The sequence below is a fragment of the Cervus elaphus genome, chromosome 9 (genome assembly GCF_910594005.1).
Source record: "Cervus elaphus chromosome 9, mCerEla1.1, whole genome shotgun sequence".
NCBI lineage: Eukaryota > Metazoa > Chordata > Mammalia > Artiodactyla > Cervidae > Cervus > Cervus elaphus.
In genome coordinates this window covers 32,992,147-33,012,320 of record NC_057823.1, presented here as the reverse complement: position 1 = coordinate 33,012,320, position 20,174 = coordinate 32,992,147, and the positions used below count along the sequence as shown (strand labels likewise).

At 34.8% G+C, this 20,174-nt stretch overlaps 1 protein-coding gene across 1 annotated transcript in view; it reads left to right on the top strand.

Annotated features, from left to right (window-relative positions):
* The window catches only part of SNX2 (sorting nexin 2), a 58,197-nt gene that overhangs the window by 24,811 nt on the left and 13,212 nt on the right, over positions 1-20,174 (top strand). Inside the window, exons 2-7 of the mRNA XM_043912266.1 lie at positions 3,635-3,752; positions 8,039-8,199; positions 9,489-9,555; positions 9,893-9,936; positions 11,343-11,484; positions 15,431-15,509. Coding sequence (XP_043768201.1) covers positions 3,635-3,752; positions 8,039-8,199; positions 9,489-9,555; positions 9,893-9,936; positions 11,343-11,484; positions 15,431-15,509 — 611 coding nt within the window. The remainder of the gene's footprint in view (positions 1-3,634; positions 3,753-8,038; positions 8,200-9,488; positions 9,556-9,892; positions 9,937-11,342; positions 11,485-15,430; positions 15,510-20,174) is intronic.

Here is a 20,174-nt window from a genome sequence, read left to right as displayed (position 1 = left end):
CTTGGCCATCTCATGCTTGACCTTGTCTAGTTCGCCTTAGTTCGTGTACCTAACATTCCGGGTCCTATACCTGATTGTTCTTTGCAGCATCAGACTTTCCTTTCTACACCAGGTACACCTACAGCCGAGCATTGTTTTCCACTTTGGCCCAGCCTCTTCCTTCGCTTTGGAGCTATTTCCCCGCTCTTCCCCAGTAACATGTGACACCCTCTGATCCGAAGGGCTCATCTTCCAGTGTCATATCTTTTTGACTTTTCATAATGTCCACAGAGTTCTCGAGGCAAGAATATTGGGATGGTTTGCCATTCCCTCCAGTGGACCACATTTTGTCCGAACTCTCCACTGTGACCCGTCCTTCTTGGGTGGCCTTGCATGGCATGGCTCATAGCTTCATTGAGTTACACAAGCCCCTTTGCCACAAGACTGCCGTCCATGAAGGACGTGCTTATATTAAGTGAATCTATTTCTAGGTTCTCTATTTTTTTCCACTAGTCTATTTATTCTTTTACCTGTAGCATACTGTGTCAATTATTGTAGCCTTATGGTAAGTCTTGAAGTCAGGTAGCTGCAGTCCTCCCACTGTGTTTTTCTCCTTCAGTAATGTATTGTCTCTTCTGGGTTTTTTACTTCTCCGTATAAACTTTATCATCATTCTCTCGATAGCCACAAAATACTTTGCTGGAATTTTGATTGGTATTGCATTGAACCTGTGGATCAGTCAGGAAGAACTGATATCTTGACAGTATTGAGTCTTCCTATTCATGAATATGGAATATCTCCATTTATTTAGCTCTTCTTTCATTTTGTTCATTAGGGTTTTTTAGTTTTCTTCATAGGGGTTTTGTGCATGTTTTGTTAGATTTCTTCCTGAGTATTTAGTTGTCTTGGGTGCTGATGTAAATGGTATTTTAAAATTTAAAATTCTATTTGTTGATGGTCATTAGAAATAATTAGCTTCTGTAGGTTAACCTTGTATCCTGCAACTTTGCTATAGTTGTTTATTAGTTCTGGAAGCCTTTTGTGTCAGTCCTTCTGGGTTTTATTTCCTTTTTTGTCTTTACTGCATTAGCTTGGACTTGCAGTGTGGTGACGGCGGTGATGACAGCAGGCAGCCTTGCCTTGTTCTTGCTCTCAGTGAGAAAGCTCTTAGTTTTTCATTAAATGTAATGTTAGGGGTACATTTTTTTAGCTATTCCTCAAATTGCAGCAATTCTGTATTTCCATGAATGGGTGTTGGAGCCACTCTGCTACATTTTTATGTATATGTACTTAAGGGTATTTCAAACTTTATTGTAGACAGTCTGGTTGACAGACTTACTGCCATTTCTTACACATATTCATAGTTATTTTCTTAGAGTTGAGTTAACAGATCGTCATTGAGCGTTTGCTGCCAGGAACCTGGTAAAAAGAAATAAAATAAGACATTCTTCTTTTCATACAGAGTTTGTAGTCTATAAATAGATAATAATGGTAATACAGTGTGGTAACAGAAATTATGACAAAAGAAACAGATATGCATTGGAAGCATATATACCAGTCACCTAACCACACTCAATTAGAGAGGAGGTTGTCAGTAACATCTTCTGGAAAAAGCTTATAGGAAAAGCTTACTTGTTTTTAAGTTCCTTCAAGAAGAAAATGCTAAGGTGAGTACATGTGTACCTTTGTGAGAGTTTGGAGATGTAATAATGACCTCCTGAGAGAAAAGAAACTGCTTTTTAAAATTTTCCTATAAGGAATTTAAACTGTTTTTGAAAGCTGTAAAGAAATGTCCTTATGCCATAAGGGATAGTTTACTCAAAAAACTGATCAGAAAAATCTTATTAATTAGAAATGGCCTTGAAGTTGATAATGTACCCTTACTAATTAATAACTTTATTCATTAGTATGTACCATTAAGTAAGTGGAAAGGCAACAGTACAAACTGGGAGAAAATTTTTTTCCCCATACATATGTGATACATATCTAGAACTTGTATCTAGAATATGTAAAGAACTCCTACAAGTCAATAAGAACAATAGAAAAATAGGGAAAATACTTAAGAGACCCTTCACAGAAGAAGATATCCAAATGTCTGTTAAACATATGAAAAACTGCTCACCGTTATTACTCATCAGGAAAATGCCAGTTCAAATCACAGTAACGTGCACTCTGTACTCTACATATCCATAATAGCTTAAGTGAAAACATGAAATATGTTTAAGTGTTGACAAGGATATGAAGCAGCTGGAAGCTCTCTTATATTATTGGTGTGTGTTAGTCACTCGGCCGTGTCCAACTCTGACCCCATGAACTGTAGCCCGCGGGTTTCTCTGTCCATTGGATTCTACAGGCAAGAATACTGGAGGGCATTGCCATTCACTTCTCTAGAGGATCTTCCTGACCCAGGGATCGAACCCTGGTCTCCTGCATTGCGGGCAGATTCTTTACCGTTGAGCTACAGGGAAGTCCTGTATTACTGGGGGGAGTGTAAATTATATAACTGCTTTAGAAGATTTTTAGTGATGTCTTCTAAAGCAGAACATTTACCTATCCTGTGATTCCACTCCTAGGTACATACCAAACAGAAATTTGTTCACTGTTTGCTAAAAGATACATGTGCTGGATGGTTCATACAGCACTATTGATAGTGGTAACAAACTGATAATGAAATATGAAAACCTAGATGCTAATCAGCAGCAGAATGGATCAGTTGTGGTGTATTTACACAGTGGAATATTTACGTCAACAAAAATGAGTGTTCTGTTATTACATGCAGCAATATAAAAGAGTCTTGTATACATAGCATTAAGATCAAAAAACAAACCAAAAAAATTGTGTTTTGGTTGATTCTAGTTCTGTGAAGAGCAAAAACAGGAAAAACTCATCCTTGTTGGTGGAAGCCTTGGTTGGGAGAGGGTAAAGAATGGGAGGGAGCATGAGTGGAGCTTTTTGATTTGATAATGTTCTCTTTCTTGATCTGGGTGCTGATTACACAGGTGTGTTGGGTTTTGAAAATATAGAGCTGTGCACTTTTGATATATAAAACTTCCTTTTTGTGTTATGTATTTTTTTAAGTACTGGTTTTAACTAATTATAAGAAAACTGTGGTAAATCTGACAGTGTTGATTCCATTTTGCTGATTTTTGTACTTTCAGAAATACAAAAATATTCCTTTAGCTTAGTTGAAATGTAAATAATTGGGAATTTTTTTAGCTTGACAATACAGAAATTTTAGAATAATTGTAGTCTTAAGTCAACTACTGCTAAACCTTTTTCTTAAAGTATTAATTTGAACTTCTTATTCATGCAACATATTTGCAAGGTCTGATTTTTACTATTATATGATATTATATACTGTATAAAACATTAAAATTTGTTTTTGTTAATTATAACTAGACATGACAGATTAGTATATCTAACTGGGTGACTGGAAAAGATTTTCTGTTTTAAACCTTAAGTGACTTCTTGTTAAGAAAGAAGGTGAGTAAAAGTGTGTTTTTGGTTATTTCTTACCCTCAGAGGAGAAGCTGTAAATAGCTGTTCTTATTCTTTCTTCTCTGCTTATCAGGAGAATGTTCTATTTCTGTAGTATCTGGAGACATAATTATAACAGACAAACATGGCAATCCATTATCAATTATTTTTTTAACAGTCAAGTCCATCATCTCCGGATCCAGCTAGCTTTCTTGCAGAAGATATTAGTACGAACTCCAATGGTCCAAAGCCTGCAGAAGTTGTGCTAGATGATGACAGAGAAGATCTTTTTGCAGGTAATTGTAAATACTTTTATTTTTTTTAAGTAATTGTCAATTGTAGCATATATCCTATTAGAAAATATTCTCTAAAACAAAACTAACATTTTCTGTGAAGTACTGTTGATGGCTTTTCTTGTTAATGACTTAGGATGATAGGAAATTTTAGTTACTTTGATTTGTGAAAAATAAAGACTGTTGTGAGAAGCACGAATGTGATCCTTTCTGGTTTTAAGCATTTGGAAATAAGTCACAGTAATAATTTCATTATTTCAAGCAGTACTTGGACACAAACTAATGGTTGTGGCATTCAGACTTTGAGAAATAGCAATGATTTATATTCTTTCTTACTACTTACAATTTTTCACAAAGCAAAATTAAACTCTGGACTTAAGAATTACTTTATTTATAATCTATATATATTTGAAATCTGTTTCAGTAAAATGTTTCATCATTTACCATGTGGACCATTTTGATTCAATTTTAAGTGAATAAATTGATTCTTCAGGAATTTATTTTTGATATGGGGGCAGGATTTGGTGTCATGGAGAAGGCAGTGGCAACCCACCCCAGTACTCTTGCCTGGAAAATCCCATGGACGGAGGAGCCTGGTAGGCTGCAGTCCATGGGGTCGCTGAGAGTTGGACACGACTGAGCAACTTCACTTTCACTTTTCACTTTCATGCTTTGGAGAAGGAAATGGCAACCCACTCCAGTGTTCTTGCCTGGAGAATCCCAGGGACGGGAGAGCCTGGTGGGCTGCAGTCCATGGGGTCGCTGAGAGTTGGACACGACTGAGCAACTTCACTTTCACTTTTCACTTTCATGCTTTGGAGAAGGAAATGGCAACCCGCTCCAGTGTTCTTGCCTGGAGAATCCCAGGGACAGAGGAGCCTGGTGGGCTGCCATCTATGGGGTCGCACTAAGTCGGACACAACTAAATTGACTTAGCAGCAGCCGCAGCAGGATTTGGTGTAGTCCATTTCTACCTTTAAAAAATTGGACCCTCTTGAAAACAGTAGTTAAGATTAAAATTTAGATACAAATTAATGTTTGGATATTAAAAAGCAGCATCTTCCTTAGAATTAATGGCACAAATAATTGGAATAGTAAATCTTTGTGTGTTTAAGAGCTTAATTTACCTAAACTGGCTTTCTTTGAGTTAAAACTTGATAATGTATCCTCCCTCAGCTTTTATAGTGGTTGAATATTGAAACCATCCTGTAGTTTTTTAATACAAGTATGTTTAAAAATACAATCCTCTATGACAGAGGTCCGTATAATTTCCTGTTTAATGTATGAAAAGTTTTCACTGCAGATGAATTAATGTATTTTATGAATTCATGTCAGAAAATTAAAATGTGAATACAATCATATTCCTAGCCCCTCCCCCGCTTTTTCTGTTGCTGCCTAACAACTTAGAGTATAATGACAGTTAACCAAAATTGTAATACTACTTTTTCTTTTCTTTCATTAACTTTTTCCCAGGAGATCCTTGGAAGTTTCTTCATGGCATTTATGTTTTAATCTGAAAGATGACAAAAGTAGCTGCTAATCTAAAATTGTGGTTATTCCTCTAATAGTAGAGGGTCATACATAGAACACTTGGATTGTCCATTTTATTAAAGAGTCTTTAACCTTTAAGTCTCAGAATTCTATGTTGATGAGTGTGCTGAAACTCTAAAAGCAGAACTCTGATGTACGCATAGGAGAGATGGTGTTCTTGTTCACAGTGTGCCCTGCTGATCAGACAGTTTGCCCTGTCAGGGCTGAGCAGTGATATTTGCCCACAAAGCTCAACTAGAAAAATCTTTTTTGTGTTAGTGTACCTAGTGCGGACTATACTAAACATAGTGATAGATCCATGGTCAATGTCAGTGTTTTTGTTTGTTTTTAAGGAGAAACAGAGGTGAAACAATAAAAAGAGTCATCTGTTTCTTTTGTTACCTGCAGACACTTTTTATGCTTTATCTTTTATCTTAAACTCAGCTACATTTCATAATGACATGGTTAGGTTTCCTAAGACTTGTATAAGAGAAGAAACTATAGGTATTGCTCTAGTGACTTAGCCATTCTGGTTTTAAAGCCATAATGAGATTAGATTGTAATTGGTATGTATGCCAATATACTTTGGGTAGCATTTCAAATACTATTATGTCAGAAGTGGCATCAGAAAAAGTTCAAGCATGACTTTTGTTACTGTTTTAGCTTACTTACAGGATGTTCACCAAACGTGGGTAACTCGAGAGGCACTTTCCCATCAGTACCATCCTGCACTAAGCTTCACTGAACACGTTAGGAAACTGTCCTAGAGAGTAAATGAGGGTGAGCAAATTGCCAGTGTTGAAATTGTCCTAGACTTTTAGAACTTGTTTTTGCCAGGGTAGTTAGTGTATTTCACTTAACGCTTTTCAGCAGATTATACCAAATCCAAAGTTTAACAAGTATTCCTTTGTTTGAAAAATTCTCTAGTGTCTGTGGTATGAGTGAAATGTTACTTAGCTGACACTGACATAATCAATTTACACTTACCTTCAAAGTGACTCTTTCAAGAAAATGTCAATCTTTATACATAGTATATATGGGACTTTTTTCTGTAAAAAAAGAAAAACTTTGACTTATTTTTTTATTGAGGTATAGTTGATATACAGTATCATTTAAGTTTCAGGTGTACAGTATAGTGATTTACAATTTTTCAAGTTTATACTCCATTTATAGTTTTTAAATGTTGGCTGTTTTCCCTGTAATGTACAATATATCCTTATAGATTATTTATTTTATGCATAGTAGTTTGTACCTCTTAATTCAAAGAGGTAGAAATTTTTAATACCTCAGAAATTCAAGAGGTATCTTACTGCTTCAAGTAAATAACATATATGTTATTACTGATATATTTTTTGAGGTATTAAAATGGCTCACTGTGTATTGTTACTACCTTCTTAAACTTGGAGGAATCTAAGAACCTCAGGTTAGAAACCACTGATCTAATCCTGTTTCATTTACAGTCCTTCCTGCCTTTTCTTGGTATCAGTTCTATAAACCAGCAGAACTGTGGTTATTATTTTGGCCACTGATTATAAATTTTACTTTTCTGGCTTTGCTTTTAACTTACTCAGTTATGATTGATTCCTGAACAATATGGGTTTGAAATGCTCGGGTCCACTAATACACATTTTTTTTTAAATTAGTAAATACTACAGTACAACTTGATCGGAGGTTGATTGAATCCAAGAATGTGGAACCTTTAAAACAGAGGAGCCATATATATGAAAGGCCTAAATATAATTTATACTCAGAGTTTTGACTGTGTAGAGGATTGATGGCCCTAAGCCCCATGTTGTTCAAGGGTCAACTGTGTTTCATTTTTGGGGAATACTTCCCTCATTGTTTCTCTAAATCCATTCAGATCTTTTCAATTCAGTTTCATAAAACATTCCCTATTTTCCCCAGCCTAGATTATTCTCTCCCATCTCAACTCAAATTATAGTTTGTTCTATAGTTCATATAGCAGTTAAACGTTTTGTTATGCTCTTTATGTTGTTCTCTTGGCTGTTATTTGTCTTTTATTACTTAACATTCCGCATGCTTATGTCTTGTTTTCCCGACTAGATTATAAACTCCCTGAGGGCAGGTATGATACTTTACATTTTTTTGTGTTTCTTCATTGCATTTAGCACAATGTTACATAGCTTTTAGACACTCAGTTTATTGATTTGTTTTGTTTATAAATATATTTAGTTTTAGATTTTTCAAGTGAACAAGCACTTTAAATGAAAACCTAAACATCTATTGCTTTGTGTATATTTGTGTATTCAGCTAATATTCAGTAATCTTTAGCAGTTAATTGCTTTAGATTACTAATTTTGTGGACTTTCCATAACAAATTTTTAATCCCAGTTGGGATAGTTGGGAGCAGCTTTCCACTCTAAAGTTTGTGTTTGTGTGTATATTAGCCTGAATACAAGATTTTGGAAGGTAAGTTACCACAAGTATTAGATATATTATAGATCCAGACACAAATGAATGTGGAATTATTCACATCATTGCTTTCCTACTAGCTTTATCCCTACCACTAGTATAGATAACTATGTTGACATACTAGAATTCTTCCTAAAATCAACAAAGTCACTGTTGGATTTAAAGTTTTAAGTAAACCACCACTAAGGAAGGATTCATAAATTATTTATAACAATTATTTTAAAATAATATTTTGATATTATGGGTCATATAAAAATGTTTCATAATTCATTGCCTGCTCAACTTGTTACCAGTATCCTCAACTAACTTGTTTAATTTGTGTCTAGAAGCTACAGAAGAAGTTTCTCTGGACAGTCCAGAAAGGGAACCTATACTCTCCTCAGAACCTTCTCCTGCAGTCACACCTGTGACCCCCACACTCATTGCTCCCAGAATTGAATCAAAGAGTATGTCTGCTCCTGTGATCTTTGATAGATCCAGGGATGAGGTATGGAAAAATGTTTATATTCTAAAGTAATATGTAGATAATACTTTTGTTTTTGTTCCCCACCCAGCATTTCTCTCCTGTCCATCATTTGTAATCAAAGCCTTTTAGACATTTCCAAAAAGAACACTAAAGAGGTTGGGTGATTTGACTTCTTAATTTATCTCCACACTTTTTAATCCAATAACTTGAATACATCACTTTCCTTCTCAAGTCAGACACTTTGTCATTTGTGATCTTACCATAACAGTCCCATGGACTTAGGCACCTGGCCGGCCACAGTTCATGTGGTCGCAAAGAGTCAGACAGGACTGAGCGACTGACTATGTTGGCAGAGCAGGGGATGTGTTGTGAGTGGAGAGGAAGCATGAGGGCCTTCTAGGGTGTAATGATGGTTTTCTTTCTTGATCTCATTTCTGGTTACAGAGATATGTTTACTTTGTAAAAGTTATTGAGCTTTATACCTAGGATTTATATACTTTATGTATGTTACAGTTCAGATAAGGCTTACTTTTCAAAAATCTGTGCAGTAGGGCAACTTTGAAAAAAATTACCATTAGAAAAACATGCTTTTCTGAAGTTTTAGAATATTAATATTGCTTTTAAATTTTGAAAAATTGAACAGTTCCTGTGTTTTCTTCTTGAAGGTAATAAACCTTTCTCTCAGAGCTACTGTTAATAGGGATTGCTTACTTATAATGGCATAAAAAGTGCTTCTCTGTAGTCTCATAGGTTTATCATTTTTCCTACTTTTTTTCTCAGCTTTGTAGTACTTTTATTGGCTTCAAGAAGAACGTGTGTTTACTAGGTAATTAGAGAAATCATGATGCTCAAGTTGCTTATAATAATTTCTGCAAGTCTGTAGGATTCTACTGGCCAAAGCAATGGCTATTTCCTGGGTTTTAAAGAGGAGAGATATAGCTTTGAAAAATAATAATATTAAAAATAATTAAGGAAGTATTTTCATAATCTGCTTCTGAAGATTGAACAAAAATATTCCACAGTATTCCTCCAGAAGTTTTCTTTACATCTGAGGAGTCAGAGGAACACAAGATTTTGTTACTTCTCCCAATTATCCTTTTCCTATTGTCTTTGTGTGTGTGTGTGTATTTTTCACATAGACAGGAAATGTAAAAGCTTTCATTGATTTTCAGAAATGGAGTGCTGAGTGACTCTCAAATTGTTTCATGTGGCAGTGATCCTAATAAAAGATAGATGGTAAAAATTATACTTACTGGTATTATGACAGTAATACAAATTGGAATCTTTAATACCAAAAAAAATTTTCCTAGATTGAAGAAGAAGCAAATGGAGATGTTTTTGATATAGAAATTGGTGTATCAGATCCCGAGAAAGTTGGTGAGTTAAAACTTATTATATTTTGTACTTGGTTCTTTTTGATAATTAACTTGGTTGTTAATGTGCTGTTTTTCTTAATTACATGCATTGTTACAATATTAAAACAGTGCTTCTAAGTTTTAAACTTGTGGCAGTTTGGTGGTTTGTTTTTTCTCCCAGCTTTATTGAGAAATAATTGACACAAATTGTGTGTATTTAGGATGTACACACATCGCAATTATAATGTGATAGCTTAATATTTTATGAAATGATTACCACAATCAAGTTAATATATTACCTCACATAGTTACCTTGTGTGTTAAGCTTACGAGTTTTAAGAGCTTGGCTTTTCTTATAGGTGATGGCATGAATGCTTACATGGCTTATAGAGTAACGACAAAGGTAAGCCTTTTGCTCCTCTAAAAAAATACTGAGCCCTCACTGTGTAGTTTGAGGATACTACAGTGGTTAAAGTGTACATGATCACTGTCTTTACAAGGTTATTATCCAGTAAAAGTTGCATATAAATAGTCACAGTGAGTCCTGAGCGGTTTGGTAGGTAGAGTGTTCTGGGAGGCTCTGCAGGAAGGGATCTAAGCTAGGCAGAGTAGAAGTGTTGCGGGTGGGAGAGGGGGCAAAGGGATTTGCTTGTGTAAAAGCCAGAAAGAAGAAAACATTGTGCTTTCCAGGACCTGCCGGAAGTGGTGCCAGATTAAATTGTTTGGCAGTAAGCCTGCCTTTATTATGAACAGTCACATTCGAAATTGTATGATGGAGAACCACTGAAGTTCAAACAAGAGTGTGGCTCAATGAGATTTTTGTTCTAGAAAGCTCTCTCTGACTCAGTTTGGATTGGGAGGATAAAAGTGTCAGAGAACTTCCCTGGTGGTGCACTGGTTAAGACTCTGTGCTTCTGCTGCTGGGGAGTGTGTGAGTTCAGTCCATGGTCAGGGAACTAAGATTCCTCGTGCGGCACAGTGCGGCCAAAACAAAAAGAAAGGTCAGGATCTCTAGTTGAGGCAGTTGCGACTCTTAAAGGGATTGTAGACCTTCAAATCTCAAAGACAGGGGGTCTGCAGCAGTCCTACTGTGAGAAGTGATACTTAATACTAAGGAATTGGTTCTGGGGATGAGTGAAGAAAATGGTTTCTTGAGTTATATAGGACGTGTGATCAGTAGAGCTTGGATGTAAGAAGTCAGGAAGGAGGGAAACCTGAGTCTTTGTCTAGAGGAACTCTGTGGTTGTTGGAATGATCTTGGAGAAAAGGCAATACAAAGGGAGGAACCAATATGGAGTGAAATTTGTTAATTCATTAAACAGACACTTATTGATATACCTTGGAGTCAGGCTGTCTTCCAAAGGCTAGAATATAATAGTAAACAATACAGAGGAGTTCCCTTCACTTTTCCAGCAGGGGAAAATATGGTGAAATTGAGGTGGCAGTGCAATTTAAGTGGAGGTTTTCCCTTGGACTGTATATTAGACTGAAGCTCAGTGGGGATCTAGGCTAGAGGTAAAGATCAGAAGTTAAGAATCATTAGCATAAATACAGGTAGAGTTGGTGAGATGAGTTAAGTGTAGAATAAAGCAGGTGTTTTCTGTTAAAAAAAAAACAACACAGCAACAACTATGATTTGGGGTTTTTCCAGTTGTTAGAAATTTTTGTTTCACATTGGTTAGCTACTCTACATTTTTTTTTGCAATGTAGACCTCTGTGTGTGTGTATGCATATTCACAGTTATGTATTACATTAACTTAAATAACTGTTCAGTATTCAAAATTTGAAATACCTCTTCTTCACTTGTAGACTTCTCTTTCCATGTTCAGTAAAAGTGAATTTTCAGTTAAAAGAAGATTTAGTGACTTTCTCGGTTTGCATAGCAAGTTAGCAAGCAAGTATTTACACGTTGGTTATATTGTGCCACCAGCACCAGAAAAGAGTATAGTAGGTAAGTATGAATCTTTAAAAATTGACTTTTGTTACTGGTACTAGTACATTCAGTTTTAACTGTATGGATTTGTGTATTCCATGATCATTCACTATCATGACATATCAATGTCTTAACAGATACTGAATTTATTTATTTTTTTTTATAAATACCATACAAGCTTTTATTTTTTTGAATTTTTTCTAACTTTGTGAGACACTTTTCATCAAAAATAACCCTGGCTTTATGTTATTGACATTGCCTCCAAAAAAGTCTTTCATGACTCCAATAATTCTAGTTTAAATCTCTATTAAGTAAAGTATTACAGTATTTCTTAAAGGAAGAGAGGAGTCACTCCAAACATCTCTCTCAGTCTCTCTTCAGTGACTTTCAGGTTTTTATTTATTTATTTATTAAATATATTTATTTTAATTGGAGGCTAATTACTTTACAATATTGTATTGGTTTTGCCATACATTGACATGAATCCACCATGGGTGTACATGTGTTCCCCATCCTGAACCCACCCCCTCCCTCCCCATCCCATCCCTCTGGGTCTTCCCAGTGCACCAGCCCCGAGCACCCTGTCTCATGCATTGAACCTAGACAGGTGATTCTTTTCACATATGATGATATACATGTTTCAGTGCCATTCTCCCATATCATCCCGCCCTCGCCTTCTCCCAGAATCCAAAAGACTGTTCAATACATCTCTGTCTCTTTTGCTGTCTTGCATACAGGGTTATCGTTACCATCTTTCTAAATTCCATATATATGCGTTAGTATACTGTATTGGTGTTTTTCTTTCTGGCTTACTTCACTCTGTATAATAGCTCCAGCTTCATCCACCTCATTAGAACTGATTCAAATGAATTCTTTTTAATGACTGAGTAATATTCCATTGTATATATGTACCACAGCTTTCTTATCCATTCGTCTGCTGATGGGCATCTAGGTTGCTTCCATGTCCTGGCTATTTTAAACAGTGCTGTGATGAACATTGGGGTACACATGTCTCTTAAGAGATACTGAATTTAAATATTCTATTTGTGATAGTCATTTATCAACTGAAGAGTGTGTAGCTAAAAATTTTATTTCTAATACCTAAGGATTTTGATTTATACAATGTGATGATGTTAAATATTAAGTTGGAATTTAGCAAGATGAAAGCAATTAAAAACGCTTTTAGGGTTATTAGAGTACCTTATCTGAGAAGGCAATGGCACCCCATTCCAGTACTCTTGCCTGGAGAATCCCATGGATGGAGGAGGCTGCAGTCCATGGGGTCACTGAGAGTTGGACACGACTGAACGACTTCACTTTCATTTTTCACTTTCATGCATTGGAGAAGGAAATGGCAACCCACTCCAGTGTTCTTGCCTGGAGAATCCCAGGGACGGGAGAGCCTGGTGGGCTGCTGTCTGTGGGGTCGCACAGAGTCGGACACGACTGAAGCGACTTAGCAGTAGCAGCAGCAGAGTACCTTATTACTGAGTAACATTCAGAGAATATTTAATATTATTAGCATATTAACATTTTTCTGAGAACTTGGAGATGTTCTGTGCTCAGCTATACATTGTACAGAAAGATTTGATCTAGCCTTGCTCACACAGGAGCTATTTAAACTCATTTTATTTTATTACATACCTCAATTTAACATTGAAAAACATTTCACTTTTACAGGTAATAAAGCCTTAGTTAAGAATATGCAGAATATTACAAAAGAGGAAAACCTCTAATAGTCCCACCATTAAAATTTTGTAGTATTTTTTCCACTCTTTCTTTTCAGTCATAGATTTTTGGTGTTCTCTCAGGAGAAGTTGAGTGCACATCCTCCTTCTCCGTCATCTTGAAGATGGTCATAGGTTTTTATTTAAATCAATTTTTTATATACATAAGATTGTTATTAAATATATTTGAAATAAGTTTTACTCTAAGTTACTGTTTTTACCTCTTTAAACATTTGACTTGAAAAGCAGCTTTATCTGTATCTTTTATGATTTTGAAACCTTGATTATATTCAAAAACATTTTTATATTCTTGCTCTTTTTTAAAATTCAAAGATCTAGTATAGTTTTTCAGTTTTTTGGTCTCAAGACCCCTTGTATATTCAGATTTATTCAAGGGCCTTAAAGAGCTTTTGCTTTTAGAGCTGCATCTCTTGATACTGACATGTGAGAATTTTTAAATTGTGTTTATTAATTGACTTAAAAATAATAAACTCATAACCTGTTATTACCAAATAAGGTTTTTGTGAAAAACTATTTTTGTAAAACAAAAAAATAATGATAAGAATGGCTTTCAGTTTTTGTTTTTTACAGTTTTGCAAAATCCCTTTAATTTCTGGCTTATTATAAAATAGCTTTATTTTTACATCTGCTTCTGCACTCTGTCTTTTGTAATACAACACATCATATAACTTTAGGAAAGCTCCACTGAGTTCTCGTGAAAGAATGAGAGTGAAAAATACAAAAATAACAGCGTGGTGTATTATGAAGATAGATTTTTGTACACATCCCCTGCCACTCCTCAAAAAGGTCTCAGAATGCTTCCAGATACTCTAACCATGCTTTGTGAACTGCTAGTCTAGTTAATAATTTTATTTCTCTAAACTGTTGCAGTGGTATCCTTTGGCCTTCCATTATCTGTGTAGTGAACTTGTTTCATTTATCATAAGTTATTTATTATTAATATCCTTTTTTCTTTAGCTTTAAGTTGTACAACTGTTTTTAATATATCAAAAGAGGAAAAACAAAATAATTTTTCTCATTTTGATGACTAGATACACTAGTCTTTAAACATTGAGCCAGGAAAAAAAAATTTAAAAATTCAATTTTTACGCCAAGTTTATTGTGTTTCAAACTAATATTTTTCTCTAATAATCTTCAACCTTCCACCAATTATTAGATTAAAAGGATTGAAAAGATAGGGAGAATTTGAGGCAACCATATAAAATGCAGTTTAAAAAAGATATAAAGAGATTAGCAGGAAAAATAAATGTAGTTAAATAAAAGATAAAGTCAAGTTAGTTTCCTCTAAATGTGTGCATAAAGTCTGAGCAATTATTAAAGGTGGATAACAAGTTGTTCTGTGACGTTCTTGGCAGAAAATCAAGTAGAGAAGGAGTCATTTTAAAAACTTCATGTTGTCCATCAGTTTTTAAAAATGAATACATTAACTAAGAAAAAATTTGCACATGACTTTATTTTTTAAATTCAAATAGGTTCTGTGAAAGAACTCATTATTTCAGCTGTTATAAAGCCAAGCATGATTAATAAACAAGAACATGTTCTTAAAATCTGTGGCAGAGGAAATACTTAGCATATTCACAGATTACACTTATTTTTCTAATATCAAAAGTAAAGACTTTTAATTATTGCTCATAAGAGATAAAAATATCAAGTGAGCTTAAACTCATGAATTTGAACTCCATTATGCATATTGCAGTGCAGACACATTTTAATTTACCAGGAGTATAATATATATCAAATAAAATGAGGATTCCAAACTGGAAAACTGTAGACATAGCTCAACCTCTGCTTTTAGCTGTACTCTTTTATAGCTTACATTAAAAGTACTTGCCAAGTATATATATTAATCTGTCAAACGTATGATACTAGTTATAATTTTTGGCACTTTTTTGTCAAATTCAGATATATTTTAAATTATTCAGAAAGTGAAAGTGTTAATTACTCAGTTGCATCTAACTCTGTGACCCCGTGAGCTGTGTAGCCTGCCAGACTCCTGTCCGTGAAATTCTCCAGAGAAGAATACTGGCCTGGGTAGCCATTCCCTTCTCCAGGGGACCTTCCTGACCTAGGGATTGAACCTGAGTTTCCTGCATTGCAGGAAATTTACCATCTTTACCATCTCTGAGGCACCAGGGAAGCCAAATTATGCAGAAATTATTTTAAAAAAATGTTTCTCAGTAGTTGAAAATCATGAATCTCATTCAATTTTTTCAAAGGCATGACCAAGGTCAAGGTGGGTAAAGAAGATTCATCATCCACAGAATTTGTAGAAAAACGGAGAGCAGCTCTTGAAAGGTAATTCTAATCAGCTATGTTTATTACTCATATGTTTTTACTTCAGTAATATAAGTTTGATTCCACTAAGTGGCACAAGTATATTATTAAGTATGGAAATTCTGAAGTACCACTCAGTTACTCTTAAGAGTGCTGTGAGCTTTTTTAAAGAAAATTGGTTCATTACAAAATATGGTACTGTATACTTGTTCCATTTCTATTAATTCTCATAACAAAGTGATACTTGTTTTCATCTACATTAATTTTCCTTTTGAATAGTGATATTGAAATATTATTAAATGCAATGAAAACTTAGGTTTGTGCTCCCTCCTTCAGTTCTTTATAGTTGATTGTGACTTGAGTGTACAAAAGTGTTAGTCAATGCTTGAACTGACTGTATAGTTAAAGGCTGATAGATATGTATACTGTACCTTCTTTTATACTTCTTGACCTGACACATTTCTTATAGCTTTGAAGACTTGTGTTCATTGTGGCCAGCTCAAAAAGCAATGGATGGGAGGAATCTACTCCCAGAATCTTAACACCTCTTCCTTTCTATGCTGAAAATATGAGAAGACAAGTTCAAAACTATCTTAAAGTTCAACTTATAGTTGGTAATTATGTAGATTTAAAATACTTGCTACTTTCATAGTTTTTTGGTTTCTAATTTTAATCAAATTTATTTGTTTTATTTTCTCTCTCGACTTAAAATTAGTGGTTAGAGTAGATAAGGACAGTTTTTAGGAAATAGAATATATATCTACTGGGTATATATTAGTTTTTAAAACTCTTTTTGACATAACATAGTTCTGGGTTTTAGTAATTATTTCAATTTTAAGAAAATGCCACAGTAAAGTCAGGTTTGAAAACAATTCATAATAAGAAGAGCTAGTGTGCAACTTAAAGTCTTATGTTAGAGAAGACTTAAAAGATGAGATTATGTCTGTGAGACTAGCAGTCACTCTGGAAAAAGATGGAAATTGCATCAATAGAAGTTTAATTTCGGCATTAGAATTGATTCTGTTGTGAAAGAAGTCATAGACTGAGTATGTTTAAGAATAAAGATAGATAATGTACTGCCTTGGTTTCACTTAGTTCTTCATGAAAGTATAACCATGACCTTTTGAGAAGCCTTTCCAGTCCTGTTTTCCTGTGAGTAAATTTGAAATATTTTGGATGACATCCTTGATAAGAAACTTAATGAAGATTTATTGTACCAAGGACATATTTGATTCTCCACTCACCTTTTCTTTTAACTTGAATGCATTGTGTAGTACTTAAACCGTACCTTCATTCACTATGTAACACTGAGGAGAGTTTTAAGGAAGTATTGAAGCTTGACCTAGTGTATTTGTGAAGATAGTTTCTTGACTAGTAAATACTATTTGTTAAATACTATTAGTACCTTAGTAGAATTTGAAGTAGTGAAAAAGCATATTATGAGTTCATTCTACATTAGAGAAGATAGCTAAAGAAAATACAGGTGTAAACATACAGAAGCAGAGGAACTGGAATGATTTTTATTGTGAGTTTTCTGTGGCATTTCTTAAAATTTAAACATTTAGGCATTTCTGTGGGATACATGACCTAGTTGGATCTGGCAGGTCAAGGATGTATTTCTTCATATACGCTCTAGTAGTCATTTACATAATTATTTGTTGAACTTTGAGAATCCAGATGACTGTCTTGAGCAAAAAGACTAATATCTGGTATTAAAATATGGGAAGAGAAAGGGAGTGGTTAAGAACCCAAACATTCCTCCTGTGCCACATTCAGTAAGCGGAAACTTACATCTTCTAAGGATCCTAAAGATAGCTCACTTGGTTTTTTTTATGAGTGCTTCATGTGTTACCTTACGAGCATATTGAGTTTGTTTTATAGTATTGATATACTTCTGTAAATATAAACTGAGAAATGTAAAGTAGCTTTTAGAATCCTTTCTCTGTTGAAACCTGCACTCCATTATGCATTGCACACTATTTGTGAGGTCTTGGACCAATTATTTAACCTAATTCATTGTTCCTTATCTCTAAAAATGTAATTGTATCTTAATAAGTACCTGAAAACCCAGCTGGCAAAGCTTCAACAGTTAGTGTAGATTGATTAATCCACTGATATCAGAAGGTTTGGAGATAGGCAGATTTTAATATTATCAAATTCATCAGGAAATCCTGTTGTTTCCTTTTGATATCTGGACAACAGTTTTTTCATTTGTTCACTCCTAGTTGAAACGTCTGAATTAACTTCAGTAGACTCCAAGTTGATCTCCCTGTTTCCATCCTCGTACCTCTACTCTTTTAAAACATGAATCAGCCCCACTCATACACGCACCTCATTTCACTCAATAAAAGCCACAATCCTTATAATGACCTATAAAATCTTCCATGACATGCACTGCTCACTCTGTTACGTACTTGATCTCATATCTTCCTTGATCACTTTGCTCTAGGCCACACTCACCTTTTTTGCTGCTCCTCAAAGATCCCAGGTATTTTCTCACCTGGGTTTTCACTCCCTTACCGTCTGTAGCACTTCCTTTAAAGCTTTTGCTCTTGGGGTATCTGCATGGCTAATTCCATTACCTATTTAAAATTCAGGCATTCATGTATCACCTTTTCTGACCTATTCTATTTAAATTGGCATCAACCACTGATCCCATCGGGCTTCCCTAGTAGCTCAGTTGGTAAAGAACCCACCTGCAGTGCTGGAGACCCTGGTTCGATCCCTGGATTGGGAAGATCCCCTGGAGAAGGGATAGGCTACCCACTCCAGTATTCTGGCCTGGAGGATTCCGTGGACTGTATAGTCCATAGGGTTGCAAAGAGTCGGACACGACTGAGCAACTTTCACTTTCACGGATCCCATTTACTTGTCCTTTCATTTCTCAACAGCATTTGCCATGTTACCTCATACTACATAATTTTTATGATTTGCTGTCTGTCTTCTTTTTCTGATATTAAAGCTTCAGTAGGAAAGGAATCTTGTTCTCTTTTGTTCCTTGATACATTCTGAGTACTCAGAACAGTAACTGATGTATCAAGATAGGTTCCTTGAAGGAACAAATGAATGTCATCAGAGACCCAGGTTCTTTGTGCCTTTGTGGTTTGTCTTTGTTAGCACATTTGTTTGAGTCTAAAGCAAGAGAAATAACTTTAACTCTGTTTCTCTCAAGCATTTTGTATAACCTGCTTTATCTGTTTTGGTAAGTAAGTAGAAATTTGAAAGCAACCCCATGGACTATAGCCCTCCAGGCTTCTCTGTCCATGGAATTCTCCAGGCAAGAATGCTGGAGTGTGGGCCATTTCCTCCTCCGGGGGATCTTCAAGACCCAGGCATCAAACCAGGTCTGCATTGCAGGCAGATTCTTTACCATCTCAGCCACTAGGGAAGCAGTTGAAAGCCCTTAGTGATTGTAAATATACTGATCCTTAGCACAAATCTTAAGAACTAACTCTGATCACTTCTTGTAGAGTCTGATACTTACTTTTCATCAGTTCCAAGCATCTTTCATTTATGTGTTCCTTCAGTGTTCGTTCTTCTCCCAGTACCTCTTTTCATTTTATTTCCTACATTCGTTTTTGCTCTTTATCTTTCTTCTACACATCTATAACCTTCTCTGACCTTAATTCTGAATTGGTGTGTAGTTACAAATGGTTAATCAACTAAAAATCCGTTTTATGTTTCTTTTCTTAATTTTAACATTATGTAAGTTTAATGCCTTTTTAAAGTGATTAATTACTCTTTATTTTCATATAACCCCTAAGAAAGTTTTACTGTCTTTTTCTAGAACGTAATTTTTCAACGTTGATTCCTCAAAATGCTAGTATGTTTTAAGATGAAAAAAGAAATCTACTGTCTGAGGTTTATTAATGTAGGCTTTATCAAGTTAAACCAAATCTTTTTCCTGCAGTACTTCTCACAGCATTTAATATGCTGCTGTTCACTATGAATCTTAAAGGAATATGTATGTAATATATTTCACACTTTGTTGGTTATAGAAACACTCTTTTTCTTGGAATATTGCATGAGACTAGTATTCTCACTTAATAGAACTCACTCAAAAATTGTCACTAGAACTCATTTTAAAAAGTTATTTTAGAATATAAGTACTATTTCCATTTAGGTTTGAAGTACTGCAATTTTTCTTGAAGGTTGTGTACTAGATGTTTTGTCTTCCGTGCTTGTTCATTTTATGAATGTCTTAAGTGCTTGCTATTTACCAGCTGTTGTGTGCACTCAAATGAGCAACTTGTGCAAACTGCTTTTAAACAGCACACAGTCGTAAACAACTTAATAACTCAGCTAGAGTAGTACCAGAGAACTTCAGTGTTAAAATTGTTTAAGTAAAATTCCAGTGGAAAAATATCACCATTTCTCAAACTTACAGGATTAGTGTTCCTACTGTACTTTTTTTTTTAGTTTTATAAACTAAGCAGCAAATAAATATTTTTTAAAACCAGTGTAGATTGTATTGTACGTATCTATTAAATACCACTTCTATTATAATGACCTCTTATGTGAGCTGATGACTTAACATGAAGTTTAATATGGTGAGTATTCGGGAATACATGTAACTCCATGGCTGATTCATGTCAATGTATGACAAAACCCACTTCAATATTGTAAAGTAATTAGCCTCCAACTAATAAAAATAAATGAAAAATAAATAAATAAAAGCATCCAAAA